This window comes from Notamacropus eugenii, chromosome 5 (assembly GCF_028372415.1).
Source record: "Notamacropus eugenii isolate mMacEug1 chromosome 5, mMacEug1.pri_v2, whole genome shotgun sequence".
NCBI classification, from domain to species: domain Eukaryota; kingdom Metazoa; phylum Chordata; class Mammalia; order Diprotodontia; family Macropodidae; genus Notamacropus; species Notamacropus eugenii.
In genome coordinates, this window is record NC_092876.1 from 89,181,148 (window position 1) to 89,207,669 (window position 26,522).

Consider the following 26,522-nt stretch of genomic DNA (forward strand, 5'->3'; position numbering starts at 1 on the left):
GGATAATCCTTTTTCACCAACTGTCACCCCACTGGAGATTTGGAGTCTGGCAGAATGGGGAGATGCTGACTGACCTGTCTTCCCCACAGGGACTTTGCTTACGTGGCCCGGGACAAGCTGACCCAGATGCTCAAGTGCCACGTGTTTCGCTGCGAAGCACCTGCCAAGAATATAGCCACCAGTCTGCATGAGATCTGCTCTAAGGCATGCCCCTTGCCCTGGTCCCTGATTCCCAGAGGGGACTGGGAGACCTGCATGGGATATGGGTTTTCTACTGAACTTGACTCCTGCCAAGGGAATCACTGGGAGGCCACCTGTGGGATGAGGGAATCAAAGGCATAGGAAGACCAGGTAACAATGTTTCGTTCCCACAGATCATGGCTGAACGCCGAAGTGCCCGCTGCTTAGTGAATGGCCTGTCCTTGGATCACTCCAAAATGGTGGATGTTCCTTTCCAAGGTCAGGGCCTTCTCCAAACCCCACATTCATCCATGCAGGCAGATGGCCCCTGGTACGGGGCCTCCTAGTGTGCAGAGTCCTAGTTGGGTTATGTGAGAGACCTTGAGGAAGGAGGAACTGCAACTCCCATCCTTGGGAGCCAGTTGTGATGGGGCAGAGGGAGTATCCATGTATTTTCTGTAGAAAATGTAGGTTAGAAACATAGTACACACAGCTTGCTCCAGCTGTACACAAATCACTTGGGAAGATTGATAATCAAAATCAACCCATCGTATCATTGAAGGGATTTGGATTTGGAGGGAGTGAAGCTGGAGGATGATCTGGGGAAAGCAGAGGATCAGAAGGTCTAGGCCCTGGGATTGTGAGCTGGGATCTTGTCACTGGGCTGCAAACTATTTCTTATCTGGTGGAGTGGGCTGGGGGCCAAAATTAACATGTCAGACCCATGCTTTCCTTCCCTTCCCTTCCCTTCCCTTCCCCCAGTGGAATTCCCAGCCCCGAAGAATGAGCTGGTACAGAAGTTCCAAGTCTATTACCTAGGGAATGTGCCTGTTGCTAAGCCAGTGGGTATGTATGTTGTTGTCTTCTCTAGCTCTGTTGCCCCCACCTTGCCATCCCCAATACCTCTCCACTGACCTCAGTTCAGCAAACCTTCACCCCTTCTTTAAGTGAGGGGTGATATTTTTTGAGGCCCTCTCATTTCCCTTGCTGTCATTCTCTGGACACACAGAATTCAGCCCACCACTAGGACCTTCCACCGCCCACGTTCAGCCACTGGATGGTTGCCCTGACACGATCTCTACAATTCTGCCATTATTCCCTCTCTGTCCTTTTCACTTGTGTGGGTGTGGGGGTGGGGAAGGAGGAACAGAGATCAGATCAGTTAGCTTTCTTGGAGTATCTCCATCCTGGATCTTGACATCATTACAGACAATGCCTAGTTAAAGGGATTGGGAAAGTTTGGTCTGAGGAAGAGACTTAGAAATCGGGACAGATTATCTGTCATCCAGTGTCTGCAGGGCTGTCACATGTAGCTGTATCCCCAGGGTCCTAGAGGGCAGAACTAGAAGCAATAGGGGGAAGCTGGTAGGAGGCAGATTTAGTCTTGAGTTCATTTCAGAGACAGGAACGAGCACAGAGGTGAGAACACTCTCCTGAACCCTGTCTGTGTGGATTTTCCACTAACACCTGCTGAGGGTCTCACGCACAATTAATTCTTCCTCCACCCCACCTTCCCTGCCCCCATGCCTTCTCTGCTGGCTCCTCTGCCCTCACATACACAGGCTTTCCCATCTCTCAGTTTTACTGCCACCTTATGTTCCCCACTACGTACCATTCTATTTTTTTCCTCCCTTTGATAGCCAGCATCAGCTTCTCTTTGATGTTACAGTTGAACTAATCCCATTCCTTCTTTTATTAGAACGTCATATTGCCTGATTCTCAAATTTCTATGTCTAGCACTACATTTCTCATGCATCTTCACCTGCTACTGGATGACACTTTTCTTACTTAAGAATTTCAGTACTTTCCTATGGAGTAAAGTCTAGCTAGTCTCCTCTGCCCAGCTTGCCAAGTACCGCTGTCACTGGACCCCTCTCTGTCTTTTTTGCTGTGCCCTTTGACTCCACAACAATTGGGCTCTCTCCAGCCCGGCTGGTTGAACTTAGTTTGAGTTCGCAAACATTACTTAACAATTCTCTCTTCTGCTTTCCCTCTCTTTGTACCACCCAACACTCTCCCTGCCTCAGTCCTTCCCATCTTTCAAGGCCTGGATCAAATCACACTTTCCCTGTTTCCCAGCAATATTGTTAAAAACAGAACTCTTACTCCCTTGACTTCCTGTAGCACTCATTATCAGTACTGCTTCTTAATCTAGACATGAGTATGAGGGCTTAGATGAGGGTGGTGGCAGTGGGCGATGATGAGAAGGCTACAGACATGAAGTTGTGTGGTAGAATTAACAGAATTTGGTGAGTGAGCCCATCTTCCCTCCCTTTTAATTGAAGGGGATCCAAAAATTTGGAACCTGGGAGAGTGGTAAGGTCATGGAAGCATCAGACTATAGACTTCAAACTAGAGGAAACCTTGGATGCCATTTAGTCTAAACTCCTTTTGTGAAGGAGGAAACTGAGCACAGAGAGGTTAAGTGGCTTGTTCAGGGTCACACAACTAGAAAAAAGTGGTTTGAGTCAGGATTTGAACTCTGATTTTCTTGATCCCAACTTTATGCACTATGCCAAATAGTGGTGTGGAAGGAAAGGCATTTATATAGCACTAACCCTGTTCTAAGTGCTTTACAAATATCATCTTATTTGGTCCTCATGACAATATGGGAGGTAGGTGCTATTATTATCTTCATTTTATAGTTGAGAAAACTGAGGCAGATAAAGGTTAAGTGACTTGCCAAGGATCATACAGCTAGAGAGTTTCTGAGGCTCAATTTGAATTCAGGTCTTCTTGAATCCAAGCCTAGTACTCTATAGCCTTTGTGCCGTCTAGCTCTTAGAGATCCTTTTTCCCATATACCCCCACTTTACACAGACCCAGAGAGCTTAAGTACAAGATGATGGGTGTAGCAGGAACCACTCTGACATGACTGGGGTCTACTGATTCCTGAAGTGTAAAGTTGGGGGATCTGGATCCCAAAGTTCACTCTGCAAACAGCTTGTTATGTGACCTTGGCCAATTTAGCCTTGACATTCAGCAAACATTTGCTGATTCCCTACTATGTGCAGGACCCTGAGCCTACGGGCCACAAAGATGAAAACTAACATCCCTTCAGTTGAGGAGCTGACAGCCTACTAGTGGATCATAAATTGAAGTCACTTCCTCCCTAGGCCTGAGATTCCTCCTATGAAGAAGAAAGCATATAAACTGACACTTATGAGTTCCCTTCCAGCTCCAAGTTTCTGTGGTTCTAAATGCCTTCTCTTAGATCACATAGCTTTGCTGGAGCTAGAACCCAGGTCTTGTGTTCTTATTTGACAGTTGGCTAGATGTAGATTTGGGAGTTGTCTGTTAAGAGATGAGAAAGGAAGCCAGGACAGGCAGCAGATGAGCTCTCTAGGGGAGAGAATTTGGAACAATTCTCAGTCTTGAGGCGCAATCACAGTGAAGGATTGGGGTGAGAGGAGGAGCCTGGGAAGGAGACAGAAGAGGTCAGAGATGAAAGAACAATGATCTTAGAAGCCAAGGAAGGACAGCTTCAGGGTGACAGAGCAGTGCCACGTGTCACAGAGAAGGGGGGAGGTAGCAGTGAGGAAGGAGAAGAGGCCCTGTGGTCTGGTAAGGGGTGTCTTGAGAAGGTAAGTTGTATGTGTCTGTCCCTGCAGTAGTGTGTATGTATTTTGACATCATAGTGTGGAGGTTAATTAAGAATGCTGAATTTGGAATCAGGTAGGCCTGGGTTCAGATCTTGCTTCTGACATTTATGGGCAGTGACCAGTGAGTGACTGTGGGCAGAGTTCTTCACTTCTTGGATCTTGGTGGCTTCATCCATAAAACCTGTAGTGCCTGTTGCCCAGAAGTTAGCTGTGAAGATAACGTACATAAAGTGCTTGACAAAATTTAAAGTGCTGTATAAATTGGGACAGGAACTGGGCCTTTTATTGTTATAGGGAGCTCCCTCTATGCAAGTAGATTGGTCCCTTCTCAGCAACTTATTCTTAATCTTTTCCTACAGCACTGAGAGGGCAAGCGATTTATCTGGCACCACATAGGCAGGATATATCAGAAGCAGGACCCGAACCCAGGGCTTCCTGGCTCTGAGACCAGCCCACCCCACTGCCTCTTACTACATAGGGTGTAACTGACATATATGACACAAATACCAGTTATTATTGATAATGGTGGATACTGTCCTGGTGGTATGACTCCTCACAGTGTGTTGGTGTGTGTGTGTGTGTGTGTGTGTGCACGTGCGTGCACATGTGCTATCTCTTTGGGTCTTCAGGTGTGGATGTGATCAATGGCGCCTTGGAGTCAGTTCTGGCCACCAGCAGCAGGGAGCAGTGGACTCCTAGTCATGTCAGTGTGGCTCCTGCTACACTCACCATCTTGCACCAGCAGGTGAGACCATGGCAAGGAGGGAAGAAGGGAGGTGGCTAATGATGCCAAGCTCTGGTGTCTTCTGCTGTAGGCCGATTGCCATGGGGGGAGGGAAGGGTGATTGACTGTGTGACAACCATGGGTGAGTTAGTAAAAATTTAAAAATGGATGCTCCTAGCACCTCTCCATATGAAGAACATGCTGCACACAGTAGGCACTTAGTGGATGTAGTTCACTAGTGGCCTCCTCCCATTTCCCTCTAAGAAACAGTGCTACATCAGTGTAGGTAGGTAATGGGGCTGTCTCATTCTCCTCAAATTTGAATCATAGAATATCAGACCTACTGAAGGGAGCTCAAAGACCATTTATAGTTCAGTCCCTGTTAGCATGATGAGTCATTTTATACCATCCTTAACAGGTCTAGTCTCTGCTTAAGGGTCTATGAAAATTGGGGTGGGGAGGAAAACAAGTATTTATTGAGCACCTACTTCGTGTTAGACACTGCCAAGTAAGAAATTTATGAAGATTGTTTTACTTGCTTTTCACAACCATCCCTATTTTCCAAAATAAGTGTTATTATTATCCCCATTTTACAGTTGAGGAAACTGAGATAAATACAACAAGTGACTTGCCAGGGGCCACACACCTAAGAAGTGTTTGAAGTAGGACTTGAACTCGAATCTTCCTGACTCCAGACCTAGTGCCCTTCCTAATGTGCCCCCTCGCTGCCTCCACGATAGGAAGCTCATTAGTACACTCAGTGCTGCCCCTTCTCCTCCTGGACAGCTCATATTGTTAGAAACTTTTTCCTTGTATTGAGCTGAAATCCTCTTGCTCTTGAGTTTTCCTGTCTGGGGCCAAGAAGAGCCAAGGCCAGCCCTTCAGATCTTGACAGATCAATGTCACAAAGCAGTGTGGTATAGTGGAAGGAGCCCTGGCTTTGGAGTCGGAAGACCCAAGTTCAAATCCTAACTCTGCCACTTACTCTGTGCCATCTTGGGCAAGTTGTTTAATCCATGTGGACCTTGGATTCCTCATCTGTAGAATAAGAGGACTGGACAAATGATGTCTTAAACCTATGATCCATTTATCTCTCCCTGCCCCCTCCCAATTTTCTCCAGACTAAATAAACATCCTTGAGCTTACTATGATGAGATTTTCAATCCTTTCACTAATCTGCTCATCTTCCTAGGACTGTTCTTGGTTTGTCAGGGACCCCCCCCCCCGCCCCCCTGCCCCCGAATGGGACATTGTTTCAGACCTAGTCTGACTAAGACAGGGGTTGATGAGGCTGTCTCCTCCCTTACTTGGAACACTCTACTTCTATTAATGTAAACTGAAGTGTGTAGCCCTGTTGAGACTGTGGTCCACTAAACCTTGATGGGTTTTTTTGTGCTAAAAAAATACGAGGGCGTCTATCCCTTTTAGTTCTTCATTTTTGTTATGTCATGGCCTTCTCAGAATATTTTTAAATGAATAAAATACACAGGATTACCAAGGAAAGTAATTACATTGAAATATAACTTATCAAAATAATTTTAAAACAACCCTATAGGTTCACAGATCACAGATTAAGAACTCATGCTTCAGAGAGAAGCAGTGACAGGACCATTGAGATCTATGTAGGGGCCTTTTGTCCCTGTCAGAAGGGGTGTGGATCTGTAATAATTGCCTTTCCTAATTATCTTCCCAGACGGAGGCAGTTCTGGGAGAATGCAGGGTACGGTTCCTGTCTTTCCTGGCGGTGGGCAGAGATGTCCACACTTTCGCCTTCATCATGGCTGCCGGTCCTTCCACTTTCTACTGCCACATGTTTTGGTGTGAGCCCAATGCAGCTAGCCTCTCTGAGGCTGTACAGGCTGCCTGCATGGTAAGTTGTGGGCTGGGGAAAAATAAAGGGGGCTGCCTGCTAGGATGGGATGGGAGGGAAGATAGGGCTTTACAGGGAGCAAGGGTATGGAGTGGGGGTTCCCAGACTGAATAGGCAGGCTGGAGCTGAAGACTGTACCTGATTGCCTGTCTCCTTTCCCTCTAGCTTCGGTACCAGAAGTGCCTGGATGCCCGTCCCCAGGCTTCCAGCTCTTGTCTCCCGGCACCCCCTGCGGATTCGGTTGCTCGTCGTGTGGGCTGTACTGTCCGAAAAGGGGTACAGTCTCTTCTGGGCACACTCAAACCTAAAAGGCTAGGAACCCATACACCCTGAAAAGCCTTGCAGGGTCTGCATTGGGTCCAGACCATCCCCTAACCTGCCCTGGGGCCCTGGGGAACTCTAAGATATGGGGTGGGGAGGGGCCCAGGGCAGCTTTTCAGGCCCCTCCTGATGCTGCTCTGGGCCAGGGCCATCTGGCACTGCTTCCACAGTGGCTCCCTGCCTGGGGGGTGGGGAGGAAGGTGGGACTGCAGGCCCACAGGGAAGGAGGAGACTGAAGCATGAAGGTAGAACAAATGGGCCTCATGGCCAGACTCCGCAATGGGGCCCCTGTCCTGGGACACTGATGCTATCCCAGCCCAAGGGTTCCTGTGTCTTTGCCATGTGTATCAGTCAGTCTGGGTAGAAAAGATAGGCCTTTGGCCTGACTTTCCCTTTACTGGCTGGGCCTGTAGCCCAAGGGCAGTGAGGGTGGGAGTAGGGGAACACCCCTCCTCCTGTTCTGTGGGCACTGGCTATTTGTGTTCACTAATAAAGCCTGTCTGTGCGCCCATCCTGATGCCTGCCTAACTGTGGGCTTTGTTGCCTCTCTACCCCAGAGCCACCCCCTCAGGAAGGGAAAAGTTGGGCACCTTGTAATAAGGCCATGAAGTTGTTCCCCTAGGCTGCATGCTAGCGCTGGCCACACACGACTCCCTTCCATCTTCCCTCTGCCTTCCATTGTTGAAGCAATCCAGGAGGTCAACAATTACTTCATCCCAGAATTTCTGTGAGGAAGATCTAAATCTCCCTTGTCTTTTGAGTAAAAGCTGTCAGTGACTCATTTGGTGCCCCTTTATGATCCCTGATCTAAGGACCCTGGCACAAGACCTTCCTCAGTCTGTAGTAGAGGGTATGGAACTGTTGATTAGAAACAATGATGAAGGGCTTGCTGGGTCTGTGTTTGTGCCAGGAAGGACAGTGCAATGAGGAAAGGAGGCCACTGAGTCATACACATTTATTGTAACTGTTCCTGGGCATTAGGTGACCTTGGATGGGGAGCTCCTGTCCAGCGGGCAAAGGGAGGCACTAGCCCTTCATCTCTGCCCATTCAGTTCTGATATCTGAAGCAACTGGTGTCAGTTTGAGGGCAAGGGAAGGGGTTGCTGCTAAGGTCCAGGTCCTGTTTTTACCTGTGTGTGGTCCTGAGGGAAGTAGGAGCTATATAGTCTTAAGGGGTGTTGCTTACATAGAAGCTTCAATTTTAGGCCCTCAGCTGTGTCCTAAGAGCTAGCTGTTTCCTCCTTCCTGTCCAGCCAAACAGGTCTCTCAGGTGCTCTCAGGGAAATAGAAATCAACCATCCTGGCTCACCGAATTCGAAGGCACAACTAGATTATGTAACCCTCCTCCTCCTGTGTAATGCTTGATGGAGATAGAGATCTTGCAATCCTCCCTTCAGCAATGCACAGGGCCTCCTCCTCCTTCCTGATCCCTGCAGTCTATCTGAGCTGTCCTTTGCTAGCAGAATGCAAGCCTCTGCCAAAGACTTCCAGTGTGGGGTAAAGGCAGGTCTGGTACCAAGTGGCGACAGAGAGCAGGACTATCTGAGCGGGCAGAGAGCAAGGCACAGAGGGTAGCAAGGCGACAAGGCCCCTCACAGGGTTCTACAGGAGGGTGGCCCTTGTGGTACAGGTACCAGAAGATCTGAAAAAGTCTTTCATTCCCCCTCATGCGGTACACTAGGTCATGCCAGGCAGCTGGTAGGGCATTAGGAAGTCCATAGGTTTCTCGGGCCCGATACAAAAACTCCCAGCTGGGGGTGGCCCCAGGAGCATTGGCCAATGTCAGGTTCAGAATGTAGGTTTCATGGTCCAGGACCACATGGGAACTCTCTGGGTAGTTGCCATCAATTAGGTAGACTCGATAACCTACAAGGGAGGACAGGAAAGGGGTCAGAGGTACAATCCAGAGGAACTAACAGCCCACAAGGGTTGAGGCAGGTACAGATGGTTATATAGCCCACCACCCACCCCTTACCCAGTTAGCTAAGCAGGTGTCCTTCTGTCCTACTCACCCGGGTTAAGGTTCACATAGGTGGTGGCACTTGGGGCCAAGAAGGCCACAGCCAAAGGTCGGCTCAGGGTCTCTTCATCATAGAAAATCTCAAATTCATCCACATGGGTGTGTCCAAAGAACTGAGCAGCTATGGTGTTTTCATACCTAGTAAAGGGAAAGACATTCGTTGGTTCATTCTAAGGAGCAATGAGGACGGGGCATCCTGGTAATTCATAGGACTGTTGCTTTATAACTAGAAAATGTTTTAGGGATCAAAGCCTAACCTGTGTATTTTTATAGAGGAGCAAGCTAATTCAAAGAAAGGTGAATCAACCTGCTGTGGGTCATGTAGGGAATAAGTGGCAGAGACACACTTCAAACAGATCCTCTTCCCTAGCGCAGTGCTCTTAATTTACAGTGCCCATCTATATCATTACAATAACTCATTTCTTTAGGCCGAGGTGAATGTGGGGTAAGTCACTTAGCTTCTCACCTTATCAGTTTCTTCATCTTTGAAGTGAAAAGAGGTGTCATCGTTAGGTACCTATTATATCTAGCAGAGTTATTGTGGGAGTAAATGGGAAAAGTTATGGAAAAGGCTTTGTAAACTATTACTGTCATTCAGTTGTTTCAGTCCTGTCCAACTCTCCATTAACCCCATTTGGGGTTTTCTTGGCAGAGATACTGGAGTGATTTGCCATTTCCTTCTCCAGGTTATTTTATAGATGAGGAAGTGGGGCAAATGGGGTGAAGTGACTTGCCCAGGGTCACACAGATAATAAGTGTCTGAGGCCAGATTTGAACTCAGGAACATGTGTCTTCCTGACTCCAATTCCAGCACATCACCTACCTGCCTTTCTTGTAAGCTTAAGTGCTATAAATTAGCTGTAACACTTTCCTATCCCAAATTATGCTCTGTTTCTCTCCTTAGATCTCACCTTCCTCATATACTTGTATAGGTCTGGGGAACTCCCTTTGTGGAAACTCCTTCCACAGATGTAGATCAGCAGTTCATCTATAATTTAACAGTATTGGAAAGTAGTGTGGGTACACTGAGAGGTTTAGTGATTTGTCCTTGGTCACTAACATGTATTAGCGGCAGGATTTGAATGTAAGTCTTCTTGAACTGAGCCAAGTAGACTAGTCCTTTACCTACTACCCCACAATGCCGTCTTTCCTCTTACCTGCCCACAATTCGGTAGTAATTCCAGCTCCAGCTCTTCAGACAGTGCCCAGGGGGAATGTGACCAATGATATGAACCTGAGGGGACAGGAGTGGCATCACAGGGGCTATAGGGAATTGGAATTACCTGGCCCTCTAAAAGCAGAAAGCACCCTTTGACTTGGGGTATGAATGTCCCCTGGATAAAGGAGACATGGTGTGACATATTGGGTATGGAGCTCCATCTTTGTTCAGAGACCATGAATTTTGGGACAGAAGTGGGATGATGTAAATACATTCTCAGCAGTTGCCTACTAAAGGGCCAGAAGCCTTGAAAGCCACACCATCTCCCCCAAGTACAACGAGAGTGATGAAACGAGGCTGTACCTTCAAACAGTGGGCCAGGGAAGGTGGTCTGACCTGTGTTCACCTTTGCTATCCCTGCCCCCCAAAGACCTCCGCTTCTATCTTCTCCCAGCTCTACGTCCTCACCTTCTCTCCTTGGTCCTCAGCAGCCTGCAGTTCTTCCACCAGCCACTGCAGCTGCCCTGCAGGGTCTGTGGAATTAATCAGCAGCCAGAAGTTTTCCCGTGCACAAAAGTTCATGTTGAGAGAGATTAGTCGGAGGCCTGGCCTTAGTGAGAGGGCATAGAACCCCCCAGTCCTGAAACATGGGGGAGAGTGCTGGGTCAATTCAAGGCAAACACCATCTATAGAAGGTTACCAAGTGATCAGAGGAAGGCCTGCCTGTGGGGGATGCGAAAGCAGTACAAAGATAGGGTGGGCCCCACCCTTCCTGGGTTTACAGTTCCAGTAGAGAAAACTCACTCAGCTCGGACAATCAGATAATGATATGTCAAACAAAGCAACAAAACACCTCCTAAGGTCAAAAGGAGTTAATGCTATAGGAACCCTAGCTGGAGTGCCTGGGAAAGGCTTCAGCTACTCCTTGATGGATGGGCAAGATTTGAATTACTGCAGAGAACAAGGAGGGCTTTATAGGCAGGGGATCTGGGTGAGTCAAGGTGAGGTGTTTGAAATCAGACCATGTGTTTAGGGTAGGAGTGGGAGACGAGGCACATACAAACAAACTGCAATTAGATTGGGAGGGCCTTGAAAGCTGGACCGGGCAGTTTAGACGTTATACCAGAGTAGGTTATATGGAACATTTATGAGCAGGGGAGTAATATTCTGAAAGTGGTATTTTTTGTCAGCATTTATTAACTGTGTGGAGAAGGACTGGACAGAAGAAAGAAGGTCAGCTAGGAGGCTATTAACAATAGGCCAGTCAAGAAGTTATAGAGGCCTGACTTAGGATGACGATGAATCAAACAACATTTTTTAAAGTGCCTACTATGTGTCAAGCACTGAGCTAGGTGCTGGGGATAGAAATGAAATGATTCAAAGGAAGAAAGGTTCAGCCTAGATGATTAAAGAGCAAAGTGGCTAGCACCTCCCTCCCCCATCTTATACATCAGCAGTTCTCAAATTAGAAGGTCTCAGGACCTCCTTAAAAATCATTGAACTTTTTATTAATGTGGGTTATACTTATCAATGTAGACTGTGTTAGCATTTAAAACATAGTATGATTATAAAATAACTTTGCCCTTGAGGAAAGGGTTTTGGGGGCCACCAGGGGTCCCTGGGCCACCTTTTGAAAACTGCTTGCTGTCCACAATGATACCAGGAATGTTTTCCCAAGCTACCATTTATCATCCTCTCTTTTCACTCAGTTCTCTCCCCACCTCCACCTCCTGCCCACCCTTTCCTGCCTCTAGTTACCTGAGAGTGTGGAGGGCTTTTCGAGGGAGCCAAGATTCCCAGGCTGTGGCCATAGCTTCATAAAGCCAGCTGGATGAGTGGTTCCCATGCACATAGGGGGGAGGGAAGCTGTTGACTGGGGCACTCTCATGATTGCCCACAGCTGGATAGACAGGCACAGGCCCCAGGTACTTCTTTACAAGGTTAGTGATGGTAGTCAGTGCTCTCAATTGGTCACGGCGAGTCTGACTCCAGACATCATGGGCAGGGATATCTCCTGTCCAGTAGACCATGTCAAAGGGGCCAGCAGGGCCTATCCCTGCTAGCAGGCTCTCTAAGGTCCTCAGTGGCAGGTCACACTTGCTATATTCACCCCAGTATCCAGCACCAGGTCGGGAGGAAGGTGGCAAACCTGAACCTTTTCGGCAACACAGGGGGTCGGGACAGGCAGGATCTGCACCCTCCATGTAGTCATGATCCCAGTGTAGGTCTGTGAGAAATAGCACACGGCTGACGGGGGCACCAGGTGCTGGGGGAGCAGGAGGATGGTATGGGGGTTTGGGCACAGCAGGCAAGGAGATATTCCAGGCTGAGAAGATATCCCAATGTCCACAGGAAGAACCTAGAAGTAGCCCACAGGCTTCAGATGGGCTCAGCACAGATTGTGTCCATATCTCCACCATATCATTCTCATAAAGCTTGATAATAGACTGGCACACGTTAGGTGGTGCCAAGTTCAGCTCTTTACACACAGCAGTGGCCACCAGCCCCACTCGGGCCACACTGGGTTCCAGCTGCAAGGAGACAGATACAGGTCAGAGACAAGATACTACACTCAGATTTACATAATGATACCCACCCAGGCATAGGTACCTGGCCTCATCTCACCCTAGGACCAGGAAACTACTACACATGATAAGGAGGTAATGACTTATTCCACCTTTACCCAGACCATAAAGATTTACAGGACTCTATCCCAACAGAAGCCCATTTTATGCTTTAACCCTGGCGTGCATCCTGTGGAAAATACTTACTTTTCTAGGCTACCTGTGGTCAGTATGGTACCACCTCTAGAGGGCAGAAGCTATGCCCGAGCTTGTTATTTGGCTCAGGGCCACTTCAGCTTAATGGTGTGGGACGGAAACAACACCCTCACTGAACACCATGAATTAAACAACCTCCACCCCATCCCGATGGCCAATAGAAGCTTTGTTTAATATCTGCCAAATATCTGCCAGTGACGGACTAGGTGAGTGATTAAGATCTGAATGTGCATATCTCTTGCGTTCCCATACCCAAGGGCAGAGTCCAGAGAGCGGCTTCACTATGAGGACTCTCCCTATCAGCACTACTTTTCAAATTTTTCTCATTTGGGATTTCCCATCTTAAAGAGATGCTTTTCACTGGAGTATGTCTGATCTAGCTGCATGCCTGCTTCATCTCACTGAGGTCTCCTGAGTTCAAAGCAGGCCTTAAACACTTACTAGTTGTGTGACTCTGGGCAAGTCACTTAACCTCTGCCTCAGTTTCCTATTACTGGAGATAGTAATAACACCTACCTCCCAGGATGGTTATGAAGATCAAATGAGATAATATTTGTAAAACACTTAGCACAATGCCTGACGCATAGTAAGTGCTTAATTAACGTCTGTTCCCTTCTCCCCTCCTTCCCTGTACCACTGTACCACAGACCCTCACTGTACAAAGTTTCTACTTTAGTTCTTCAGGGAACCCTCTTGTGACTTTCTAAGTCTTTCTAAATCCTTGTTTTTCCCTGTTATCAAGGAGGCCTTGCTCCACCCTTGGAGGACCCTTTTTGGAGCTCACCTTCAGCCCAATGTCAATGGCAGTGAACAGGGCCCTGCAGACAGAGCAGCTGATGTTCTGCAAGCCAAATTCAACACCGAGCCCAGAGAGGATTTGCCGTAGCCATTGGGGGTTCCCTCTGCCAGGCTCTGGTCTCGCCTCAGCCAAGCAGTAGAGAGCCAGGAAGCTACCCAGGGCCAAGCCAATCCAAATGCTCCCCAGAGGTCTGGTTTTTCTCATTCTCAGAGGTCTCCGACCCCTGGCCTGCTCCCCTGGGGGATCACACAAGATCCAGTCACAAAAGCCCCAGTGTGGCTGCATTTCTTTATGTCCTAGGCAGGATGGTGGCCAAGTTTCCTGCCCAGTTGGGCACCCTGTGACCCAGGTCCCTCCAGTTCAGCGGGCTGGCTTGTTTCTCTTCTTTCCTGAGTCTAGGTGCCTCAGATGCCCAGGCCTCTGTCGAGGCTTAAATGTCCTCTTCTTACTAGGTCTGTCTGCAGGCGCCGGGGCTTCTCAGCTGACAAGCCGGCCAGGCAGCTCCACCTCTTCCTCCTAGTCCCTCAAAGTCAGCTGACTGGGCTGGGCCAGCTCTTCTTGATCGGGTGGGGTCCCTGGGATCCCTGTCCCTGGGCTGCAGGGGGAGGAAATAGGATTTAAGTCTTCTTTTTATCTACCCCCAACCTTATCTTCAACCTCCTTCCTCTTTCTTAGTACACCGCCAAGAAAGGGGAACTAAGATGGGGAATAACCTAAAATAGAAGGGAATGGCACTGTTTAATTGAGGGTGGCAGTGAAGAGGATTATGGGAGTTGTAGTTCAGTAGCAACCTAAGTTCTCATGATTCTGAATTAGGTATAAGCCCTTGCGTTCTAATTAGTTTGCACTGCTTTCACTGCTTTGAGAATTTAGTCCTGCCAACTTGTTTTGCACGAGAAGGGAAAGTGTGTGATGAAAGAGTTCAGCAGCTTCTCTTGCCAATGCTGGGAAAGAAGCTAGAGAATGAAGCCATCTCCAAGACCCTCCTCTCCCCAACCCCCTCGGTGAACTTGAGACAAGCTCTAGAAGGAGTTGCTGCCAATAGACATAGTACTAAGATCTACGAGGCCAGAAGGGAGATATTATCATCCTTCTCCCTGATGATCAGCGGCAAGAGTCTCTGAGCAAGATTGGCTCCCTCTGGAGAATTCCTCAGTAGCTATACATTCTTCCAATTTTGATCTGTCAAGGTCATTTTTGACTCAGTGTCAAGAACTGAAATGGAGTTCTTGTTCAGTTGTTTCTGACACCGTTTGGATTTTCTGGGCAAAGATACTGGAGACATTGGTCATTTCCTTCTCTACCTCACTTTACAGATGAGGAAACTGAGGCAAACAGGTGATTTGTTCAGGGTCACACTGCTGTTAAGTGTCTGAGGTCAGGATTTGAACTCAGGTCTTCCTGACTTCAGGCTCAGAATTCAATCCATTGTGCCACCTAGCTATCCTGAAATGGAGTTCATAGACCATAAAATCCAATGTTCTATTAAAGATGAAGAAATAAAGGCCCAGAAAGGCGAAGTCACTTTCCAAGTTCCTGTAGCTATATCTAAAACCTCACAATCTTACTTCCCATTCCATTACTTTCCCCAAACTACATCATGTCATCTAGCTTTAATTATCCCCACCCCACACCTCACTCCAAGACCAATTATCATTCTCTGAAATATCACACAGCTTTCCTAATCATCCCATTTCTCTGACCCCCCACTCTAATTCAGTTTCACAACATCTCAGGCCAGGACTAATGTCTCCCTGACTCAGAACTCCCTCTTCTTCTAATCCATCTATGTACCAGTGTCAACTAATCTTTCTAAATTACTGATTTTCTCCTCTGAAACTTCAAAAGTTCCCAGTAATCTGTGCTCTCAATGAGTGGCAGGTAATCATGTCTGGGTTCAGGGAAATTTTTAAGAAAAACATAGGAAATTAAAGCCAATTCATATTACAAAAAATACATTGCATGTGACAAATATTTTGAATAAATACATAGAAGGCATCAGGAAGGGTCTTATCCTGGAATGTTGAGATTATAAGATAAGACCTTTGTTTGAACTTTAAAGACTTCTCTTTAGGAAAGAGTGGTCCTTTAACAGCACTTTATGTCTGATGACTGATGATCCCTTGATGACTGAGTACTTGGTGACTAACACCATTTAGTCACCATTCAGGGAACATGATTGATTGAATCCTGCAGGATGATTTGGTTGGATCTGGACTGCTGTGGAACTGAAGAATCCATCAGTGTCTTTTTAATATTTTAAAGGAGGACATATTGTGAACATCAATTTTTTTTTTGCTGAGATGCTTAAAGGGATATACTGGAGGCAGCTCTGCTAAATTGTTCAGTGTGAGCATTTACACTTGGAGATCAGCAAATACTACCAATCAAGGCTTGATTAATTGTTTTGTTAATTGTCTAAACTTAAGAAAATGCTGGGAATACAACAATAATGTGGATTAAACTGAAAAATTGTTGTGTTTCTGGAGGGCTGGTTATTAACATTTTATGAGCACACTTCTTATAAGTCATTCTAAGTTTAATCCTCAATGCTTTTTCCTTCTTTTGAGCTCCTGTCACTGTTCTGCTCTGCTCCTTCTTTATAGATGAACCTTATTCCTCATCTTTCTTTGAGTGGAGAAAAGTCCATCCTCTCCCCATCTCAATTACTTGTATTTTCAAGGTATCTTAGGAAATCACATAAATGTCACAGAATATTCTGTATGGAGCTTAGTGTATAAGTAACTGTTCTTGTACGGGAAGTAGGGGCAGCTAGGGGTCCTGGTGGATAGTGTGTGAGGCCTGAAGTCAGGACGATTCATCTTCCTGAGTTCAAATCTGGCCTCAGACACTTACTAGCTGGGTGACCATAGGCACATCTCTTAATCCTATTATGTCTCAGTTTCCTCATCTAGAAAATGGAGAAGGAAATGTCAGTTTCAGTATCTTTGCCAGTAAAGCCCCAAATGGGGTGATATGACTAAAAAACAACTGAACAAAAGCTGTTCCTCAAAGCAACTGTGCGGGGAGAGGAAGGGAGAAGGTGGCAAGAGAAGGAAGTGGCAAATAACTCCATTATCTTTTCCAAGAAAGCCTTAAATGGGATCAGGAAGAATTGAACACCACTGAAATAAAACAAAGACCACCACCAACAAACCCCCCCCCACCAATAACCAAACAAAGTATGTGGTGGCAAGATACGGGCAGGAATCCATGTGATAGGAATAAAAGCTAAAGCCTCTTGGGACCAAGGGAGATTAAGAACCTCACTTGGGGCTCCTGCGGACATCATGAAGATAGAATCAGGGCCTGATTCTATCACCCCAAGCCAGAACTTTGCCAGGAACTTGGAGCAGGGTTGGTGCATCTGGATGCAGAAGGAGGCAATTTTCCAAGGTAGTTAAGTAGGTAGGAAGATACAGACAGACAGACAGACAGATAAATAGATGGATAACAAAGTATTTACTAAGTATGTACTATGTTCCCTGCATCGTGCAGGTCATAAATATAAGCAAGCAAGATTGGACACTCAGCTGGAGGAAAACCAGCTCATACAGAGATGCTGAATATGGGAGCAGGGAAAAACAGGAAAGAATAGGCAAGATTTGGAATCAGAGGACCCATGTTCAAACCCTGGTCCTGTCACTATTGTGACCTTGGCCAAGACACTCAACCTCTTGGCACCTTTCTAGGAATGGACTTGAGTCTTTAATGGTCTTTAAGTTCCGTTTCAGCTCTAGTTTGCTGATCCTATATTCCTTCAGGAGAGGAGATGGCTCCTAAAATGATGCACATTTTTCCTTATATGTTTTATAGACCTCTCTCTTGTACTCCTTATGCTGTTTTGTGTCATAGTTATTTGTGTACATGCTTCCCACTGTATTCTAAGATCGCAGAGTGTAAGCCTATGTTGTTTTTATTGTTATATCCCAGTACTTAGCATGTAGTAGGTGCTTAATAGATGTTTGTTGAGCTGAATTGAATGATGGAAGATATAATGTCTCTTTCCCCCCATTATCAAACCCAAATTGGGGGATTTCTCCCATATTGTCTCTCCCCTCCAATCCCACCCTTAGTTTGCATGTTTCCTTTATGTGACTTTTTTCCCCTATACTTTCCATGACTCTAGTTTTTGCCATTTGTCTAGACCTACTATTCCCTAAAGACGTTTTCAACCAAGATTGGGTAATGGGAAATAGTAGAGTCTAGGAAAGACAATGATTGGAGAGAAGGGCAGGAATTCTGCAGTAGCTTTGGATCACTGTGCTGGGGAGCCCCATAGAGTGACCTGGGATCTGATCTGATACTGGGAGCTGCAGGCTGCCTAGAATCAGGATTAGAGCTTAGTTAACAGCCTCGTCAAGACAATCTGAGCAGACACCACTGATAGGAACATGTTATGTTGTATCAAGGAACCTAAACCAATATAGATGCTTTGTAACTTACAATATTGCCTATCTTCAAAAGCTTACTCTAAATGTTGCAAGAGACAAATAGAAACAAAAGAAAGGCAAGTACCAAAGAGATAAGAACACTTTTATTACAGTATCCCTCCTTCTTGGCCCCAAGAAGAATTTCTGGCTGATGAGGTAGAATCAGAGTCACAGCTATCTTCAAGGGGCTTAAGCCCACACCAGAACTAACTTGCCATTACTTATGGTAACCAGTAAAATAGAAAAATTAATTACACTTACGCTTCTCAATGCTAGCAATCAAATTTATTAGTCAAATGCATGTAACATTAGTTTATGTCATCTATTAGACAATACAAATGTCAATCCCACTTAGGAACAAACCACCAACTTGATTACCTAGAATTTCCCAATAAGCATGTCTCTTACTGATACTCAAAGATGAATTTCCATCTCCACCCACCTGGAAGCCACGTGTCACCCTCCAAAGTGGTTGCCCAGGATGTCAGTAATCTTAGTCAATAAGCATTGCCCTCAAGTGAAATGCAGGATGCAAGAGATGTTGTGTAGTGTATATATGTGTGTCTGACAGATAAGACTAGATATCTCTGGTGTCTTTTCCCCTACCCTTCCTCAAGGGAGACTTTAATTCCTGCTGGGAGGGTGTGATGGCAATCAAAATAGAATCTTTTGCTGTTTTTTGTTGTAGTATAATCAAGTGCCTCTGATTGAATCTTGCCTTTATCAATCAAGAGTATTTACAAGGAGTAAAGTACAGAAATAAGACTTTCTTTAACTAGAAACAGTGTATGATTTGTAGTTAGTTATTTTAATGTGATTAATGATCTTTCCCACCCATTGATGGACCTGACCATTAAAGGAAGTTTGATTAGGGAAGATTTGTGGGAAGGACCTCTTTGGTTGATGTCCTTCATTCTTGAAGAGGACCAAAATGACATCACCATGATAAAGTGAAGTTTCAGTGTGTCCAACTATGGCTGATCAGAAGAATATGAGCTCAGAATGCTCTACCACAGGTTGGGCACAGATAGTCCGTGTGAATATTTGTGGTGGTTAGGTTACTCCAGATTTGTGCATCCTACGTTTACTTTGTGCTGTCTCAATTCTGCTTTGCTCATAGAGCACAACACCTTTTCTGATGTGGGCATGCCATGCTGAGCAGTCCTGTGTCAGTGTCTCCCATGTGGCACAGTCAAATCCAAAGTTCTTGAAAGAGACCTTGAGAGTATCCTTGCATCACTTCTGTCCACCATGTCATTGCCTGCCCCGTGTGAGTTCTCCATAAAATAGTCCTTTTGGCAAGTGTACATTTTGCATTTGAACAACATGGCCAGACCATTGGAGTTGCACTCTCTGAAGCATAGTTTAAATGCTTGGTAGTTCAGGAGCAAGGACTTCAGTGTCTGGTATCTTATCCTGCCAGGTGATCTTCAGAATCTTCCTAAGACAGCTCACATGGAAGTGATTCAGTTTCCTTGCATGCCACTGGTAGACTGTCCATGTTTCACAGGCATACAATAATGAGGTCAGCACAATAGTTCTATAGAGCTTCAATTTGGTAGTTAGTCTAATACCTCTTCTCTCCCAAACTTTTCTTTGGAGCCTCCCAAACACTGAGCTAGCTCTGGCAATGCATGCATCAACCTCATTGTCAGTGTGTATATCCCTGGAAAGTACACTGCCAAGGTAAGTGATCTTATCCACGCATTCAAAACTTCTGCATTTGTTGTAACTGATGGTTCCACGTATGGATGGTGTGGTGGTGGCTGAGGGAGAACTTGTATTTTCTTGGTGTAATTATTAGACCAAAATTAGCACAGGCAGCAGAGAATAGATCCATACTTTGTTGCATCTCAACTTCAGAGGCTGCATTGAGTGCACAATCATCTGCAAACAGAAAATCATGCACCAACTCTCCCTCCACTTTGGTCCTGGCTTGTAGCTTTTTCAAATTGAAGAACTTACCATCAGTACAGTAGTTGACCTTGATGGCATGTTCATCCTCATTGAAAGCATTTGTCAACATGACTGAAAACAACATGCTAAAAAGCATGGGAGCAAGCATACAGCCCTGTTTCACTGCCTTGGTGAGGAAGGCATGAAAGCATTATCCACTATCCAGAATCTGGACAAACATGCCATCATGAAATTAATGTACAATCCTCATGAACTTCTCTGGGCAACCAAATTTTGACATAATTTTCTATAAGCCTTCATGAGTAACATTGTCAAAGGCCTTGGTCAGATCTACAAATGTTGTGTACAGATGTCTGTTCTGCTCGGGGCATGTTGCCTGGTGTTGTCAGGCAGCAAACACCATACTGACTGTTACTCCAACCTTTCTGAAGGCACACTGGCTCTCAGGTAGATGGTCATCTTCCAGGTGAAGGATCAGCCTATGAAGGAAGACTCAAGCAACAATTTTGTCAGCAATAACAAAGAGAGAGACCCCTCTGTGATTGTCAAAGGATAATCTATTCCCTTTACCTTTATAGAAATGGACAATGGAGGCATCCTGGAACTCCTGGGAAATAACCACCTCTTGCCATATAACTTGGAAAATTTCAGTTAACTTTTGTATGAGCAATGATCCCCCTACCTTGTAAATCTCAACTGGAATAGAATCAATACCAGGTACTTTGCGACATGAAAGGAGCCTAATGGCCCTCAGAACCTCTTCTTCAGTTGGAAGTTTAGCCAAGGAGAGATTGACTTCAACCTGAGGCAAATGGTCAATGGTCTCAACTTTGATTGATGATGGGCTGTTGAGAACACTATAGAAGTGTTCAGCCCATCTCTCTAGGATCATTTCCTTATCACTAATCAATCTAGTTCCATCAACATTGAGTAATTGTGATGCACCATAGATTTTTGGTCCATAAATAGCTTTCAGGGAATCATAAAAGCACTTTGGATTGTTACTGTCAGCTTAAAATTGAATTTCATCTGCCTTCTTACTGAGCCAGAAATCCTGCATCTCTCTAAGCTTTGCTTGTACTTTGCTTTTGAAGGAATTAAATGCTGCCTTCTTAGAGGTGGATGAACTATCTTGCTGGTAAATCCTGGGGAGTTTTCATTTTTTGTTTATCAGCTTCTGAATTTCCCCGTTATTTTCATCAAACCTGTCTTAGTGTTTGCAAGTGTTCTGACTCAGATGAGCAAATGTAGTGCTGTACACCAAATCTCTGAAAGTTGCCTGTTCATTTTCTGCTCCACTGTTGCCAACTGTGTGTTGGTTCAACTTTCCCTCCAAGTTAGCAACAAACTGTTCATGCTCAAAGAAGAAATCTAATTTGTTGACACTAATTCTTCTGGTAGTCATTTTGCCTTGGGGTTAGTACTTTTCATGAATGCAAATATTTAGCTTGAAAAGGATAAGTCTATGATCAGTCCAGCACTCTGGACCACACATTGCCTTTGTCACTCTCACATCTTATCTGTCTCTTCTCCTTACGATCATACATGGCTGTTGGAACAAATTGTTCTCATTTACTTATTCCACCAGGCGAAGTCTTCATGTGCTTGAGATAGACATCCCCTTAATACATCAATGGGTCTGAGACCTCTTGATTACCCTCAACCTGGTTTGACCCATCTGCCAAAAGGGTTTACCAGGGTGTAGCCGCTGCCCATGCTGCAGCTCCTTGGAGCCACAGGTGAGAGTTGGGTGGAACAAGTGGACGCCAAAGGTAAAAAGAGCCCCGAAAAGGGCTTGGCAGCCATCACACCAAAGGTACTGATCCTCACTGAATACACCCTACACCCCTGTGGGAAGGATTAAGCCTTTTGTTAATGAGGCACTGGTTCTCAAGGGTTGTGATGCCCTCTGACTGTAAAAAAAAAAAAAAAAAAAAAAAAAAAAGTGTATAAATACTCTGAGTTGAGATTTTACTTTGGGACTTAGTTTTTGGTAAAGTTTGATTGCCAGGTGAGGACTCTGGGAAGCTGCTAAGGAGCCCCCTCTGGCTTTGAGAACCCAAATATTGTGCTTCCCTTTCTGATAGTGATGGTCAGACAGTTGTACCTATCTGTTGAATTATGGTCAGGCAGAGGGAGCCATATCTGTTAATCTTTTGATTTCTCTATATTTTCTTTGAAATTCAGGGTAATGACTCCCTGAATTAACTGAATGATAAATGTACTTTGTTAAAGGAATGATATACATGTGTTTGATTAAAGTGATTGTTAACCCCTTGAAATGACAAAAAAGTCCGTTTATCCAAGGTGATAGCAAAACAAAAATCAGAAAAAGCATACATATGAGGACATATACCAGATAATATAGATTGAAAGAACTCTCCTGTTGGGAGCAAGATATCTCAGCTCAACCAAAGAGAGAGTCCCAGATTTCACTCATAGGAGAAAATTTCCTGAAGTCTTTAGTGTAGCAAGGTGTGAATGGGCACATGACTGAAGTTCTACATGTTGGCTTGTTCCTGGAATTATTCTCTCCCTAAAGTGATCTGAAGAGAGGTTGGAATGGCCGGCTTTTCTCTCAAAGTTGGAATCCCTTGCTCTTGCCAACTCTACCCTATCCCTCACACAGGCAAAGGGGCCTTTATCTCCACCAGTGAAAAGAGAACCCCATACCAATGGGCTCTGGGGTTTGGGTTTCAGTTGGGACTCAAATGGAACACATAGGAATGCAGGAGCCAAACCTGTTCACAACCTAAGATCAGCCTGAAGGCTGGGGGAAGGCATGTGGGGGCAGTGAGTTTCTTATACTTCCAGATATGAGTATTAGCTGGCTATACTAAATTCTGATTGGTGGTTGGCAATCTAGATTTTTTTTTTTAAACCAATTAATTTGATTGGTTCCTGACAACATAAAATAATGATGAGGTTGTTTACCAAATTTTCCCTTTGGTGGTCTGTCCTGTCTAGGGATCTCATGCTTTTATCTACCAGTTATTTACAAACACACATGTTGTTTACCAACCTCTAATGCTTGTCTTAACACTGAAAAACATGTTATGAACAACAAATATCAGAACACTTCATCACAAATGGTGGCTCAATACAAAATGGAGTCAGTTGTATCAAGACAACAAACTTATTCTCACTATAACTCCCAGATGCCAGCCATCTAAATTTCATTTTGAATTTTATAGCAGATAAACTCTGGAAACTCCCTATTTTTTTTCAAAGTCTGCTGACAGAGCATGCCACTGTGGTTTAGTTTCAGTGGTAAAAATGTCACAATTCTAGTAATCCAAACTTATGCCTTCAATATGTAACTGATATCTATTCCATAATGACCACTGCATGTCCTTTTATCAGTGCTGGATTGTCATTTGTACAAAGGCTGTTCGGAAACAGAGGAAGGGATAGTAGTGCATTTCTGGTGATCACATTGTCTTTAGAAAGCATGTCTCCCCTTATTTGAGGCCTTATAGAGAGAACACTCCAGGTCATGAGCACAAAGTCCAGTAAGAGAACACAGTTGGGACAAGATCTGTGCACAGTGCTAGCAAATTGAACAAATGCTATGCACCTAAGTGGTGCAATGGCTAGAGTGCTGAATTAGGTGAGTCTAAATCCTAAATCAGTTAATAACTGTGTAACTCTGGGCAAGTTACTTAACCTCTTATTGCCTCAGTTTCCTCAACTATAAATAGGGATAATAATAGCGCCTAATTCTCAGGGTTATTGTGAGGATAAAATAAGATAACATTTATAAAAGTGTATTATAAACCTTTTATATAGATGCTAGCTGTTATTACAATAGGGAAGTTTGCTTTCCCTTTACAGCTTTTTTCCACTTTGCTCTTGGAAGAAACTACTTTCATTCAGGTAGTGAGAACAAGAGGGTGGTTAGCTGGGGCAGATGGACCTGAGATTCTCTGAACATCATGAAGAGCTGCTGACTGCCTCTGGGAGTCAACCTTTTGAGTTCATAGACTGCCATTTAGACAAACCACAGTGAACTTTGGGAGCCAATTCCTTGAGTACTTCTACAATATCTGTTGCATTCATCCTTTTATGTCCACTCAGAGTTACCACCTTAGTTCAGGTCCCCATCACCTCTTGCCAGGATTATTAGAATGGCTTTTTATTGAGGCAGTGTGGCATAAGGGTAGACTCAATGCTCAATTCCATATTCAAGAAGACCTTGGTTTGAATCTAACTTCAGATACACGAATAGATGAATGAAAGAGCACCTATTAACCTATGTCTAACTCTACCCTAAGTAGTTGGGATACAAATACAAAAGCACTGGCAAACCCTGCCTTCAGGGAATTAATATGCTAATGGAAGAAACAATGCTTATAGCCCAGTAGAAGTGTGGGAAGAGCACAATTGGTCAGGGGAATAATAAATTGAAATGTGTAACAAAGAATGGATGGCCTGAATGTAATATGTGTATATGATTGTATTTGAGTATGTCATATGCATGTGTGCACATATGTGTACCTATATGGAGATGTCCTGTCCCACTTCTTGAAGAGATTAAATTTCTACCTTTGTAAGGATTAGGAGGATGGCAACCGCCAAGCAATTACTTCCTTGTGCTACTATCTTTAGGAGGATTGTTGAGCTCAGAATTCTATCTATCTATTGCAATCAGGTATTTGAAGTCTAGGGTTGTGATTGTTATTGGGGTTCAGGATAAAAGTCATTTTGTCTGTCTGTTGGGCAGAGAGAAGCAATTCTTCCCTGGATTTGGAAGGAAATAGCTAACTTAATCTCAGCTGGTTTTTAACTTCCCCTTCCCACCAAATACTTATTATGCAAAAGACAATCGTGGATATCAAAGCAATCAGTAAAAAATTCATAGGGGAAATAGTACAGATTTGTTTAGATGATAGAATATACAAAAGTCAAGGGCCCTGCAACCTAAAAGCAAAGTGAAATCTCAGCTCAGTTGGGTAGAGAAAGCATTTACCCAAAGAACCTGCTCTTAGCATTCTTTGAGGATGGAGGAGATTGGGAATCAAGAGATATTCTGGGATGTTGACTTTTGTTCACATGCCTTTAGCTCCAAATGATCTTCCAATAATCATTCAAAGTCCATACTTGGATCCTCCTCCCCATCTCTCCTTCTATGCTCTCCTCTAGCAGTCCCTCAGTCTACTGGGAATCACATCTCCCTATGTGATTTTCTGATGCAGCATCATAAGGTTGTCCTTCAGAGTACCACCAGGCCCACACAAGTGATGGCTGTGGTGGTCATGGATGGCTATACAGGGATGGTGAATGGGATCATTGGAGATTAGATAGACACATTTCACCTAGGCCCTTGTACTGTTCCTCATTCACAGCACTACATCTCCTATTTCCATGCCCTTTCATTCACTGTCCCTCAGTCTCCCTCTACTCTTCTCCAGAGGAAGGTAACTTTTGATAGCCAGAAGCTGCCCAATCAACTTGGGGTTTACTGACTAGATTTCTTTTCTTTTCTTTCCTTTCCTTTTTCTTTCCTTTTTCTTTGTTTTCCTTCCTTCCTTCCTTCCTTCCTTCCTTCCTTCCTTCCTTCCTTCCTTCCTTCCTTCCTTCCTTCTGTCTGTGAATGTCTATGATAACTGCATCTCTTTGGAACAGCAAACCTGAGGGTCTTCCCCTCCCAGCCTGATATTTTTTCTTTTTTCTTTCTAATTAAAAAGGCCATCCCTTGACTCATTTCTTAAAGGGGACTATTCACTGAAAGGGTGTTATCTTACTCTGAGTACCTGAAAAGGCCTTAGCCTAAAAGAGCCAGGATCTCCTGTTGCATCCTGGGCCATCTCTAGTCAACCTGGTCATTGGGTCCAGATGACTCTGGAGGAGAAAGTGAGTCTGGTGAGCTTGCACAGCCCTCCCTCACTTAAATCAAAGTCAACTGCAAGATATGTCATCATTTTCCTGATGTCATGGTCCTCTTCAAAAATGAAGGACAAACACAACAACTGTCACTCTCCAAATGCATCCCCTCCTTATAGGTACATTACCTCATAAACTCACTGGTTTCCTTCAAAATTCAACTCTGGCATTCCCTTCTACATTAATTTTTTTCATCATCCCACTACCAGAGCTTCCCCCTTCCCAAACTCCTTCCAATTATTTGAAACTATTTTGTAAATCCCAATACATGTTCAAGTTGTCTCATCTGACTTGGCTGTAAATTCCTTGAGGGTAGAGAATATTTCATTTTTACCCTTTATTCCTATTGCCTGGTGTTATATCTAGCAACAGGAGAAGCTTAACAAAGACTTGTTGAATAATTGATTGTCGCAGGCGCCTTGGAGTACATACAGACCTGGAGTGAAAATGCAAGCTGCTGGCTGTGGGCCAAGGTTGCAGAGAGTATCATTACCAAAGCAAATTAAAGTTTCCAAGGACTTTCAGCTGTACACAGGAGGAGTCAGCGGCAAGGGGTAAGGAGACAAGCTTTTTTCCCTGCATTGTTCTTGTTTTCTTGCTTAAACAGTGAGGTCCCACCATAGCAACTCTTTTCATTAATCCTTTCCCAATCCTGGATAGCCGGGAGTGCTCAGCCCGAGTATGTTGGAGTTTGAGAGATAAGCGGGTACAGGGCTACCCAAGAATGCAACACTTGGTGTTTTCTTTGCAATTTGACTTTTTTATATTTAATAAGGGCAGCTGGGGCAGGGGTGGGGAAGCAGTAGACAAAACACTGGGCCTGAGTTTGAATCC

At 44.9% G+C, this 26,522-nt stretch overlaps 2 protein-coding genes across 10 annotated transcripts in view; one reads left to right on the top strand and one right to left on the bottom strand.

Annotated features, from left to right (window-relative positions):
* APBB1 (amyloid beta precursor protein binding family B member 1) overlaps positions 1-7,214 on the top strand; it is a 29,786-nt gene extending 22,572 nt beyond the window's left edge. For all 9 annotated transcript variants that reach the window (XM_072610143.1, XM_072610142.1, XM_072610138.1 and 6 more), the window contains 6 exons: positions 90-204; positions 375-459; positions 943-1,026; positions 4,412-4,527; positions 6,200-6,376; positions 6,542-7,214. In XM_072610143.1, coding sequence (XP_072466244.1) covers positions 90-204; positions 375-459; positions 943-1,026; positions 4,412-4,527; positions 6,200-6,376; positions 6,542-6,709 — 745 coding nt within the window. In that variant the 3' untranslated portion in view covers positions 6,710-7,214. The remainder of the gene's footprint in view (positions 1-89; positions 205-374; positions 460-942; positions 1,027-4,411; positions 4,528-6,199; positions 6,377-6,541) is intronic.
* Positions 7,215-7,638: 424 nt separating this feature from the next.
* SMPD1 (sphingomyelin phosphodiesterase 1) lies at positions 7,639-14,191 on the bottom strand. The gene is made up of 6 exons (XM_072610147.1): positions 13,441-14,191; positions 11,635-12,407; positions 10,345-10,516; positions 9,875-9,951; positions 8,710-8,855; positions 7,639-8,563 (listed from the first exon to the last, which is right to left on the bottom strand). The coding sequence occupies exons 1-6, from the start codon at positions 13,738-13,740 to the stop codon at positions 8,154-8,156; spliced, it is 1,878 nt and encodes a 625-aa protein (XP_072466248.1). The 5' UTR covers positions 13,741-14,191; the 3' UTR covers positions 7,639-8,153.
* Positions 14,192-26,522: the final 12,331 nt, after the last annotated feature.